Source organism: Talpa occidentalis, unplaced genomic scaffold (genome assembly GCF_014898055.3).
Source record: "Talpa occidentalis isolate TD23 unplaced genomic scaffold, MPIMG_talOcc4v2.1 talOcc4.12, whole genome shotgun sequence".
NCBI lineage: Eukaryota > Metazoa > Chordata > Mammalia > Eulipotyphla > Talpidae > Talpa > Talpa occidentalis.
In genome coordinates, this window is record NW_023601212.1 from 12,982,392 (window position 1) to 12,994,573 (window position 12,182).

General features: G+C 47.0%; 1 protein-coding gene across 8 annotated transcripts in view; it reads left to right on the forward strand.

Moving 5' to 3' along the window:
• DIXDC1 (DIX domain containing 1) overlaps positions 1-12,182 on the forward strand; it is a 69,246-nt gene that overhangs the window by 36,996 nt on the left and 20,068 nt on the right. For 7 of the 8 annotated variants that reach the window (XM_037505257.2, XM_037505258.2, XM_037505256.2 and 4 more), the window contains 5 exons: positions 3,958-4,070; positions 5,817-5,965; positions 9,052-9,141; positions 10,732-10,785; positions 11,968-12,018. In XM_037505257.2, the coding sequence (XP_037361154.1) occupies positions 3,958-4,070; positions 5,817-5,965; positions 9,052-9,141; positions 10,732-10,785; positions 11,968-12,018 (457 nt within the window). Of the gene's footprint in view, positions 1-535; positions 983-3,957; positions 4,071-5,816; positions 5,966-9,051; positions 9,142-10,731; positions 10,786-11,967; positions 12,019-12,182 lie in introns of those variants that run through there. The other variant, XM_037505259.2, reaches the window with a different exon arrangement.

The window sequence follows — 12,182 nt, forward strand, 5'->3', positions numbered from 1 at the left end:
CTCCAGCTCCTCAGGGACACCCCGGTGAAGCCCGGCCCGGCCCGCCTGTTGCTCTGTGGGACCAAGGGCTGGGGAATAAAGAAAACCTGGGGCGCCCGAGGGGAAAGTGGGAGGAGAGAGGCGGGGAGCAGGGGGAGACCCCGAATCTCCTCCGTGCCCGCCGCCCCTTCCCACGAGGGGCGGGGTAGACCCCTCCCGACCCCGGGGTCCGCGAGGGAGGGGTCAGGGTCCAGAAGGCGACGTCTTCGTCCTGGGGTCTTCGCGACGCCGGGCTCCCCCGCCCCCCGGGGCTCCCGCCGCGCGGCGCCCCTCCCCTGCGCAGCCCCCCGGCCCGCGCTCGGCCTCCCGGCTGGACCCGCCCTCGCCCCCGGCCTGCGCTCGGCCGCTGCCCGGAGCGGGGTCGGCGGGTCGGGCGCTCGCCTGGGTCGGAGCCCGGAGCCGCCGGGCCGCGCCGACAGCCCGGGAGGGGGGAGGCGGGCGGGGCGGGCGGGGCGGGCGAGGCGGGCGGGGCGGGGCGCGGGGCTCGCCCGCATTCTCGCCCCGGGGACCCGACCGCGCCGCCGGAGCCGCGGGGAGCGTCGCTCCCGGGGGAGATGGGCTGAGATGCCGGCGCCCCGGGGCACGCCCGGAGCCGCGCGGCCGCCGCGCCCGCGATGCCGCCGCCCGGCCCCGGCCACCTGCGAGGGGAGGCGGCCCCCGCGCCGGCCGGGCTGCCGCAGCGCCTGAGCGGCCGGGACGGCGCGCCTCGCACCCGGGCGCATCCCCGGCCCCGGGGCCTCGCCGCCGGCCTCTCCCTCCCGCCTTCGCGGCCAACCGCGCCGGGGCTTGACCTGCCGGCGGAGTGGTCCTTCGCGCCCCAGCGCGGGGAGACATGCCCGAATTGGGGCGCACTGTGACTCTCAGCCCCCCGCTGCGCCCCGGGAAGCAGGCTCGCTGAGGCCGGAGCCAGAAGGGGGACCATGGGAGGGACGCAAGTCAAATGGTGAGCAGAGGCCACTTTGGCTTGGGAAGTGGGGGGCACGGGGTGGGGGGAGCAGGGCCAAGACTGAGGATGCTCTCGGGCGAAGCAGAGAGGGTTGGGTGGGGGCGCTGCGGTGGGGAGAGCCGGCTGCTCGCCTGGGATTGTTGCTGTCAAACACGGTGGGTTTGTTAGGCAGCTGCAGCCAGCGTGGGGGAAGGAGGAGGGTCCTTTAACCCCGCTGCCTCTTCCCTCAAAGGAGGGAGGGCCCTTCAGGAGGGAGCAGGATTCTCTTGCCCTTATCCCTCATTGCCCATTTTTCTGAAAACCGAATTTGACTCTCATTGGAGTGTCTTTGCTTGTCGGATAAATTAAGATGGGAGAGATGTTCGACATAAGGGAATTTAAAAATGTGTCTGTGGGACCTGATTTGCAATCCCTTGTTCCCTGTCTTAAGAGAAGATTGTGATGGCAGGCAGGGGATTATGTACTGGTTTATAAAATATGGTTTGTAAGCTAATCAGAGAGACCCTAAGGCATAAATTGATAGCATTAAAATACTTTTCTCTGAGGCAGAGGATTTAATGCATGGTCTCATCCTTGTGGGCCTTCCCTGGGGAGCCTGGCAGGTGCCTGCTCTGACATGTGCATAAGGGTTTTACCTTCTCAGGGCCTTTCTCTCTGCACTTGGCCATCTAGTTCCTGGTCCTACCTCTCTGTGGCCTGCAGCCTCAATTCAAGAAAGAGAAATGTTGTTTTTCTTTGACCGCTCTGCCACTCCCCCAGTGGGCTTGGATCCGTAGACATCCGCCCCCTTCTGCCCTTTTATGGGAGACAGCTTGCTTAGGAGGGAGAAGGTGGAGCTGAGCATGCTCTCTGCTTGGGAAAGCAGTTTTCTAGCACTCTAGGTTCACACTATTCCTCCCAGACCCCCCTTCGTCTCACACATACCCACTGTGGACCAGACAAATGCAGGCAAGGCAACATGTCAACCATAGCACCTTGTCAGCCGAGAAAGTGCTGTTTTGTTATGTCTCAAAGAGAAGCAGCTGCTGCAGATCTCTTTCTGCTCTCTGATCCCCATGTTTTGCAGTAACATTCAAAACATTCGCTGAGGGCCTCCCTGGTGGCGCAAGGGGTTAAGACGCAACCTATGAAGCTATCCGCTGCCACTGCAACAGGAGTTCGATCCCTGGCCAGGGAGCAACCCACATGGCGCAGCAGACCTCTCCTATCTCGCCCGCTGCTCCCCTCAGCAGTGTATTTCAGTCGATCTGCCTGTTCTGTTCCCCGCTCTGTCTCTCGTGGATTCTCCCACCCCCCACGCCTCTGGCCTGTACCCCAGTTCTTGTATCATAAATAAATCTTTAAAAAAAAAAGAAGATGAATGCTGAGGGCTGAACAATCTTAAATCTATTCTTCTTTATAAATGATATGATCCCCTTAGACTAGTGCTTCTCCAGCAGCTAATGCATGGCCTGAAATTCAGATTGCCTAAGTGGTGAAAGATGGATAAGAGAGTCTATAAAGCAATTTTCTAAACACCACTTCTTGCCACTCTCCACCCCTCCTGTCTGTTCAGGTTGTAGATCTAGAGCAATAGTTAAACAACTTACCTTATTTTTAAGTAACTTCTTTTTTAATTGAGGTAACATTGGTTTACAACCCTCTATGATTTAGAGGAATAGGGTCACACTTCTTCAGATGGATGTCACCACACCGCACTACTCCTGTTATTGTAATTTGAAGATGCAAAAAAAAAAAAAAAAAAAGATAACTTTTTTTTCCTGTGGTTTTAATAAGAAAGAGAATGAGTTGAGTGAATTCATCCCCACCAAAATCCTCAAGCTCTGGACAACGGTGAGGATGAGACACTCATCCTCAATCTGCTTCAGAGGTTTTGAAATCTCTGGCGACCTTCACCGAGCTTGGCTGTTTTTACTGGTTTCTAGGAAGGCAAAATGTTAACTCCTGATCGTAGCTGTGGGGATTAGCCTGGAAGACTTCAGGGCCACATTAAGTGGGTCAGTGAATCCTAGACACTTTCACTGTTGTCTGGGTGATGAATTTGGAAAGAATTCCTGAGAGGGGGCTGGGCCCAAAGACCCCTCAGCCCCTGAGATTGCCTGAACGCTGATGTTCTCAAGGTGCAGCGCAAAGAAAAAGGATCTTCACAGCCCTCATTCCTCTCCAATGGGAACCTCAGCCCTACATTCCCATCTTGCCTTGTAGATTTAAAATTACACTCCCCTGAAGATCCGAATGGTTCCTTCCAAATCTAATAGTTAGATCAGATCATAAGAATTATTGGGAGGTTTCTGGTGACAGTTTGAAAATACTGTGGCAGAGATAAGAATAACTAATGGGAGTAAATCACGTATACCTTTACCACCCCCTAGAAAGTCTTTCCCCTTTTTCCTTATACTGTTACCCTTTTCCTTATCATAATCTACCTTTGTTGCTATATCACTGACCCTTTACTCTACCTAGCACTGTCCACACTCTAACAAGTACTCCCCGATTAGGCATCCCCACCCTGTCCCCTCTTGGTGATCCACCCAGAGCTGATCTATCATGTTACTCTGCTGGTATTGCTTGTGACCGGTCCTGTATGGGAAATGCATTTCCCTCCTGCTCCCAAAGCTGCTAAGACACGTCCTACACAGTCTTTGAACTTGGGCCCAGAGATGGTGATGGTATGGGAAATAACAAACAAAGCAAAACATGGGGTTCTTTAACACCCTTCTGGTAAATTTCTTCTTAATGATTTAACCTTAAAGGCAGCCTGGTTGGAAAGAGTTCCTAGACGAATAAAGAACTGGCTCATTCATTCAGTATTCCTCTCACTCATTCAACAAATATTTCTATTACTGTGGGCCAGCTACTGTGGAAGGCACTAGGAGCAAGATGAATTAAGAACATGCCTCTGGGATAAATTAGGAAAGTTGGCTTCTGAACAACTGTTCACAATAATTGTTTCTCTTTTCCTTCCATCACAGCCTGGCTTCACCCAGTCCTATTCACAGTGCAAAGAGTGAATCCATTATAACCCAGTCGGAAGAGAAGGCAGATTTTGTGATTATTCCCGCTGAAGGAATAGAGAACAGAACAGGTATTATCGCTCAGCCTTGCCTGGCTCCGTTCAAGGAACAGTACTCAGCTTGAAGAGTTTGGGGGTCCTCACTCACTCTTTACCTATAAGCACCCTGACCTTAACCTTCCCGCAGTCTGCATTCAGGGTCAGCTCTAGGGGGCGCTGATGCCTCCCAGCCAATTAATGTAGTGGTCCTTTGGCAGAATGTCACTTCTGACTCTCAGCTGCCAAAAACCCCCCAGCAGCATAAGCAGACTGTTTCTCAGCTGACTGCCTACAAATTAGGAAATGACTCTGAAAGAGTCATAACCCTTACTCATGTAAACAGTTTTTATTATTTCGGTGTTATGCAAATAATTTCAATATTTCCCTAAGTTCAGTTGGGGCCAGGATTACCTAACAAGAGCCAAGTGTCTGTGAGAACATATAGTAGAGAGCTGGTCTACTCTACTGTTAGACTTCGTAGGAGGGCTGCACAAAGGACCACAAAGAGTCCTCTTTGTTTAGACTTCTCCTTCTCAGTTGCTCTCTTTTTTCTTATATAAATCTAGAGTGAAGGATTGCAGCAGCAAAGCATGTGCTTTAAGTACTTTTATTCACCTGTAAGAGTTGTGATGAAACGAAGCCCTCAAAAGTAAAACCGGAATGAAATTTTTCCCTACTCCATGCGCCCTCTCGCCCTGGCACTAGTACCAAAGAGGCAGTCTTGTTATTGAGTCCGAAGCTCCCAGGACTCTGGGGAGGGGAGGGAAGAGTGTGTACTGTGTGCCTGCCTGGGCCTGGCACCACAGGGCTCTGCACATAAGTTACCTCGTTTAACCTTCACAATAACCCAGAGGGACTGTACATACTATATTTCTGCTTATGAATGAAGGAGCATACTCAAAAGGAGTCATATCTTTCTGGGAAAGAGATTAAACATCTCGGACCAGTGTGCTTTTACTTGTTTGTTTACTGTGTGTCTCATACAGTGTTACATGTAAGAGAGATTAGTTGCGTTAGGACCGACTGGCCCCAGAAATATTAAATCTAGTTTTCCTTCTGAAACTTGATTGCGTTTGACAGCTCCCCTCTTTGTGTCTGTCAGAATCAAGCTTTAGGGATGCCAGTTCTAGAGAATTAAGAGTAAAATCGATGGGTCCCCTATCAAGACTCCCAGCAAGGGAGTCTTTTTTTTTTTTTTTTTTTTTTTAAAGTACTATTTTTTTTTTTTTTTTAAAGATTTATTTATTTATTTATATAGACACTGGGTACAGTCAGAAGCATGGGAGGGTGAGAGAATTCACCAGAGCCAGAGCAGGGAGCAGAGCAGGCAGAAGGACGGAAGTACACTGCTGAGGGGAGCAGCGGGCAGCAGGCGAGGTCTGTGCGCCATGTGGGACCCTCCTCCCGTGGTCGGGGAGCAACAGGGTATCGAACCGGCGCTGCAGAGGCTGCGGGCAGCTTTGCAACCCAGTGCTCAACCACTGCGCCACCAGGGAGGCCCAGCAAGGGAGTCTTAATGCCTCCAAAAGAGGGTAGATGGTCGCGGACCCTCTTAAGTGGTGCTTCCCTGTGGCTGGAGTCCCAGTTAACTGGAGGCCAAGTTAATGGCTAATTCTTTCTGTCTCACAACCCCACCTGGTGGAGAGTACAGTTTGTGCCGTGAGGACAGGTTCAGGAGGCAGGTGACCTGAACCTGGAAGCACACAGGGCTGGGAACGCTTTCTGCCGGACACTCATTTTTCTTCAACATGAACTGTCCCCCGTCCTTTTATTTTTTAGAGGAGACAGACTCTCCATTATCCCGGGACTGGCGACCAGGGAGCCCCGGAACCTACCTAGAGACTTCATGGGAAGAACAGCTGTTGGAACAACAAGAACATTTAGAAAGAGAAATGGAGGAAGCCAAGAAAATGATATCAGGATTGCAGGTAGCTCTTTCTTTTTAGTTGATCCTGGGGATACCAATTGAGTATTATTTCTAAGTCATTCTTATCTATTGAAATAAACTTAGTTTTGTAAAAGGTCAGAGTCGAATGGGGAATTTAGCTAGAAATAGTACTCAGAAAATTCCTTGTGAGTGATACTCTGTAATGGACCTTAAGTTTTCCTGTTTATCAGACAGCTGTTAGGATTTCTGCAAGCCAGGGAGCCATTTTCAGCCCCTATCCAAATCTCATTGTTGCTTACTGCTCCCTAGGTAGGTTTCTGCCCTATTTGTAGCTACAGACCTTCAGTTGCTCTCACCAAAGAATCACACTGAATTGTCAGGGATTTTCTCCTAGGAATTCTCTAGCAGGAAGGGTGTAAGAGCCAGTAATGCAGCAGGTTTCCATTTGAGTCTTTCAGAGATTTAGCTGGCTCCTCATGCACTTGCAAACCATTATGGTCAGGTAGAAAAGGTTTTCCTTGAGTAACAAAGCCTTTCAGTTTTTCCTATACCTTCAGCGCCAGCTCTGCAGCTCTCCCCGAGACTGACCGACCCACTTGACTTAGATCCTACCCCAGATGACCCTCAATCATCTGTCTTTGTGTGTCTGTCCTTGTTTGGGGGAACCCATATAGTGTGCTGATGACCCTGAAATTGCCTAGGGATATTCCTTTCTGTTTGTGCTGGGAACTGCACTGCTTCTGAATTGTCAAATATTTATGGACACGTAAACAAAGCCCACATTATGCGAGTGGCTCTGGCAGCCGGCAGGCTGGGCAGGGTGTGCTCCCTGCCTGCCAGCAACAGGGTGGGGACACAAAGGGTTCCTAAGGAAGAAAGGAGATTGGTGCTGTGGTGAGACAATTTGCATAATATATGCCCTGGGACTGTGGAGGATTGGAGGAGTGTTCACTGTCTAAACATTCCGGAGGAGAGTAGTTGATTCCCCCTACCACATACACACTCATTTGCTCTGTATTTTTAAAATGCCTGGCTTTGAAGACCTTTTAGATCCCTTTTCTGCTAGTCCATTAAGGAATGGCTTAATGAATGCAGTGTTTGGGGGTTTTTTGTTGTTGTTTTTGTGCTGTCCCTTAATAGGAAGTATTAGTGCATGGGGAACTCTGGGATTATACCCAACCAGGCTTTTCCCAGGACATTTGGCATTATATGGACATAGATATACATCAGCTTGGCTTTCAGGTTGGTTTGCATTTTTCAGTCAAGGAGAAATCTGATGGCAGGGGCCGATTAGACAGAAAAAGAAGAGGATTGTCAGGCAGAAAGTCAGCATCCTAATATTCCCTACACACAGGAGTTTTAATTCACAGCCACATGATCACAATGAGAATTCAGTTCCACCATAGAACACAATGGGGCTCACAGTGTCCTCAGGGCTTAACTCTGTCAGTGATGAGCAAGTTGCCTTCTAGATGATGTCCAGGATTTCTGACTTACTAGTTTGGCGCAATTAGAGCTCACTGGACATTTTGCAGTATTTTTATCATATTGCCCACTTTTCCTCCCCTGCAGCCCTGTGGCTTCTTACCCTTGTCTATATCTCTTGCTGCACTCCGTGGGATGAGCAAATTCATTTGATTTACTAACATTTTATTGTTAAATAGTGCTTCAGTGCTTCAGAATCCAGTGGCTGGATTCTGAAATGTTTTTATATATTTACATTTGTGATGTAATTTGTGTTCTCTTTATTTAAACAGTATGCAGCTTCTCTAATCTCTTTTGATTGAACTGAGACAGAATCATGAAATAAAATGAGGACACATTTAAAAATTTTAACTGAACTGATGGGTCTCATAACTATCAGTAGGTCCAAGTTTTGGGGATCCTCAGTATACAATTTGGGTGCTTTCTTTAAGTGTAAGATTATAAAATTCTAAAAATACAATATGAGCTACAGAACCTTGAGAGGGGCAGTTCAGTAAGCAGGCTGTGAGACTTCAGCTTCCTTAGCTTTAGGATGAATCTGCCTCCCACCTCCTTATTCTAATGAAAACAAAGTATGATAATGGGAGTGGAAATGAATGAGGACTTCTGTCTGCAAATGTTGTCCTACTTGTTCTATTCAGGTTGCTTTAGAGAATGCAAATGTAGAATTATTGAACAAACAATATCAATCAAATCCAAGTCATTGCTAAAAATGTATTCCACGTACTTCATTATAATAAACTTTTCTAGGCCAGGACAATTCGACATTGCTTTTAGTTCACTTTCCAGCTGGTAAAATTCAGTTTGAGCAGCTCCAATTTGAAATGTCATTGCTGAAAGACAAGTTTATTTTAGATTGTTTTCTGGGGCTAGGAAACCTTGGAGTGAAGGATCCAGGTGCACCCAGAGAGAAGAAAAAGGCCAGAAACAGGGCCTGGCAAAAGGAACTCCAGAGAGACCCTCCAGATGAGCAATTGGGGGAAAAGTTAACTGGAATAAAAGTCTCAGTGGCAGTTCAACAAGGAGTTTATTAGATAATCAAAGTGAGGATTGGAACCCAGGAAGCAGTCCAACAGACTTTACACTGCAAGAACTGTTCTAGCAATCCACATCTTTGAATTTAGTTCATATAGGTAGGAACAGTTCAATCATTGACATTAAAAATGTCAATTATTTCTTGATAGGGGTTTTCTGGTTCTAAGCTGTTTTGACTTAAAGATATGTTGATACTCTGTGCACAGAGAAAGGCAATGCTGGGGTTTAATCTTTTCCTTTCTAAAACATACCCTGGGAAGTTGCAAAATCTGGGTACTCATTATTTAAATTGTCTTTATTAGACTCCTTGGTTGTTGGTGGAGCTTGTAAAGACTGACTTTATGCACAGGCAGCAGAGTTTGCATAACTGTTTGCATGTCTGTCTCGTAGACTTCAAGTTTGCCCATGACTTTGCTCTCCTGACTGCTAGAACAAGGAGGGTGGTGCCCAGAACATTTGACAGGATGTTCACAGGAGGTTCCAAAGGATGGAAAATTACCAAGATGATTTCTAGAGGAAACTGGATTGTGATTCCAGGTTGGAATGTGTTTACTAAGCCCTGCTCTGGACTCAGTCAAGTTTCTTTCTGCCTTTGTGGTTTTCCAGGCCTTATTGCTCAATGGCTCCTTACCGGAAGATGAACAGGAGAGGCCCCTGGCCCTCTGTGAACCGGGAGTCAAGCCCGAGGAACAGTTGGTGAGCTCCTGCCTTTGTGACTGGACACTAAATAGTCTGACTTGTGTCTTTGATTTGTTTCTCACATTTCATCTGTTGGCCACACCTTGGAATGCTGCCTTTCCTGGCTCCAGCTTGCTTGATTTTCTTCATACATTTTTTTACTGCTTTTTCTTTTTCCTTTCCTCTTCCTTCCTTCCTTCCTTCCTTCCTTCCTTCCTTCCTTCCTTCCTTCCTTCCTTCCTTCCTTCCTCCCTCCCTCCTCCTTCCTCCCTCCCTTCCTCCCTCCTCCCTCCCTCCCTCCCTCCCTCCTCCTCCCTCCCTCCTTCCTTCCTTCCTTCCTTCCTTCCTTCTCCCTTCCTTCCTTCTTCCTTCCTTCCCTCCTTCCTCCTTCCTTTCCCTCCCTCCCTCCCTCCCTTCCTCCCTTCCTCCCTCCCTCCCTTCCTCCCTTCCTCCCTTCCTTCCTTCTCCCCTCCTTCCTTCCTTCCTTCCTTCCTTCCTTCCTTCCTTCCTTCCTTCCTCCCTCCCTCCCTCCCTCCCTCCCTTCCTTCCTTCCTTCCTCCCTCCCTCCCTCCCTCCCTCCCTCCCTCTCTTTTTCCCTCCCTCCCTCAAATATTTATTGAGTGCTGACTGTGCTGGAGATAAGGTGATGACAAAGCAACTGCAAAGAGCCTGTCCTCAGGGAGTTTGTGTACAGGTCCCCTTTGAAGCTCCTCTTACTCTGCCTATGCCTTAAAAGCTGTTGCTCCTCAGGGGTCCACTCTAGGCTTCCTTTGTCTTATTCACCATCACAATATTATCTGCCCCCAAGGCTTTACTTCTCACCTGACTCAGATGTTACATCTTAAATATTTATTTCTTGCTCAGCAATCTTGGTGGAGTTCAGATAGTCTGTCTGACATGCAACCACATGCTGGTTGTCTCCACTCAGATGTCCTATAAGCACCTCAATTTCATGGAGTCCTAAATTAAACAGCTTTTTTTCTTCCGTCTCTCCCTTCCCCACACCAAGATTACTTGGTCTCCATCTACCCAAATACCCAAAACAAAATTTGAATCTTGTCCGTGAATCCTTTCTGACGCCTTTCTCTACATCTAGTCAATCACTAAGTTTTATCAGTTCACATTTTAAACATCTTCATCCGTTTTCTTTCTTTGCACAATCACTACCTTAATTCAGATTTTCAATCAGCAAACTAGCAGCCTTCTAACTGGCCTTGCTCTCCTGTCCTCTAATTCATTTTCTGTAAAACAGCTAGGATAATTTACCTTCACGGCATCTTGTTATCCCTTTCCCTAAAACTTTTCACTCACTCCCCACTGTCCTCACTAGACTTTGACCCCAGTTTTTCTCTCTAACTTTCTCTCTTGTCATTTCTCCCTCGCAGTGCTTATTGTCAGCATTATCCCTGTAAGCGTGCTTGGACATCCGCCATCTCCCCCGCCCCCACCATATTGCTTCCCCTGGAACGCAGGCACCATTCCCATTCGCCTTTGTATCCATGGACAGGGCTGGCGTCTACTAGGTGCTCCAGGAATAGTTGTTGAAGCGTAACCTCTGAATTTCACAGCACAGATACATGATCATGGCTTTTTTATCTTGCATTCTAGATTATAATCCAAAGTCGTCTGGATCAGAGTATGGAGGAAAACCAGGACTTGAAGGTATGTCAGAACATGCACATTTTTACCTTTTGAAAACATAAAAGTTATGGGAACGTTACTCACCAGCTTCTGAGACTAATGGGGAGGAAGGGAAGAGCTGTGGGTTTCGGGCTTTAGCTGTATGGCTGTGTTATGTCTTAATTAGAAGAGAGAAATATATGCTAAATAACGTCTTTTTAATCTTGCTGGTAATACCTATCTATATTATTATTGGCTCTCCCTTTGAGTACCTTAGAAATGTGGCTTAGTTTTTTAAAAATTACAGTTAAAAAATGAGTCTATTATCAGCATAGGTTTTTTTTTTTTTTTAATGAATAGTGCCCAGAATTCTTAAAGGTCAGTGGGTCTAATTTTTTTTTTTGAATAATAAATATGGTCGTTAATACCGCTCTCCATAAATAAGCATGTGTGCATGTACTTATACTCACGGACCTGAACTTGTAATAGTGTCTTTGGAGCCCATCTGTAGGGTCCAGGTTAAGAATCTCCATTTAAGGTAAATTGATTGAAAACTCTTGATGTGATACAATAAAAAAAGAAGAGAGTGGGGCCTGCAGTATGGTGCTCCTTTCCTGAAATCTCTTCTCTGGTGATAATCATAAACATACATTTTATCTCTAGTCAGAGAGGGCTCATAGCTTAGTGTTTCATTATTCCATAAATATGCTTTTATTTAGCCCATAAAGAACAAAACCCTCTTGGAAAATCAGAAACACTCTGAACCTTTGTTGCACATTAAAAATGGAAATAATGATTTAATGACACTGGGAGTAAACGCATTAAGATATGATCCGGTATTTTAGTAAGAGACTTAGACTATTATGACTAAATTTTCTTGGTGAAAATGGCTGAGTATAGGAATGAGGGCCCATAGGAGACCCTGATACCTTCATTCTTGACAAGACTCTTCTCTTCCTGGGCTGTTGGGCCCACTGGGTATCACTGAGGAGAACCTTCGTCAGCCTTTGCTGTTTTCTGGACCAGACTGACCAGACTTGCTTTCCACCTCACTAGAGAGTTAATTTTTCATGGAATAGTTATATGAGTTTTGTGTTCTTTTTTTTTTTTTATAGTAAGCATATGTTTATTTTTTTGAGTTTTGTGTTCTTACTGACAGAATGAGGTAATACTTTTACAGCAACCCATATGTTACTGTCTGATCTGACTATATTTGGTTTACAGAAGGAGCTGCTGAAATGTAAACAAGAAACCAGAAACTTACAGGGGATAAAGGTAAAAAGAAAGACCTTGAACTCTTTAAACTCTCCACAAGGTTAAGTAATCTGCTGGTGAGAGTGAGCACTAGGAGGTAGAGTTGGGGCCTCTGGTCTTGAAAATACTTACCATTTACAGGCTCTATGCCATTAGTGGAGACAGCTGTCTAAATGGGAAGTGGG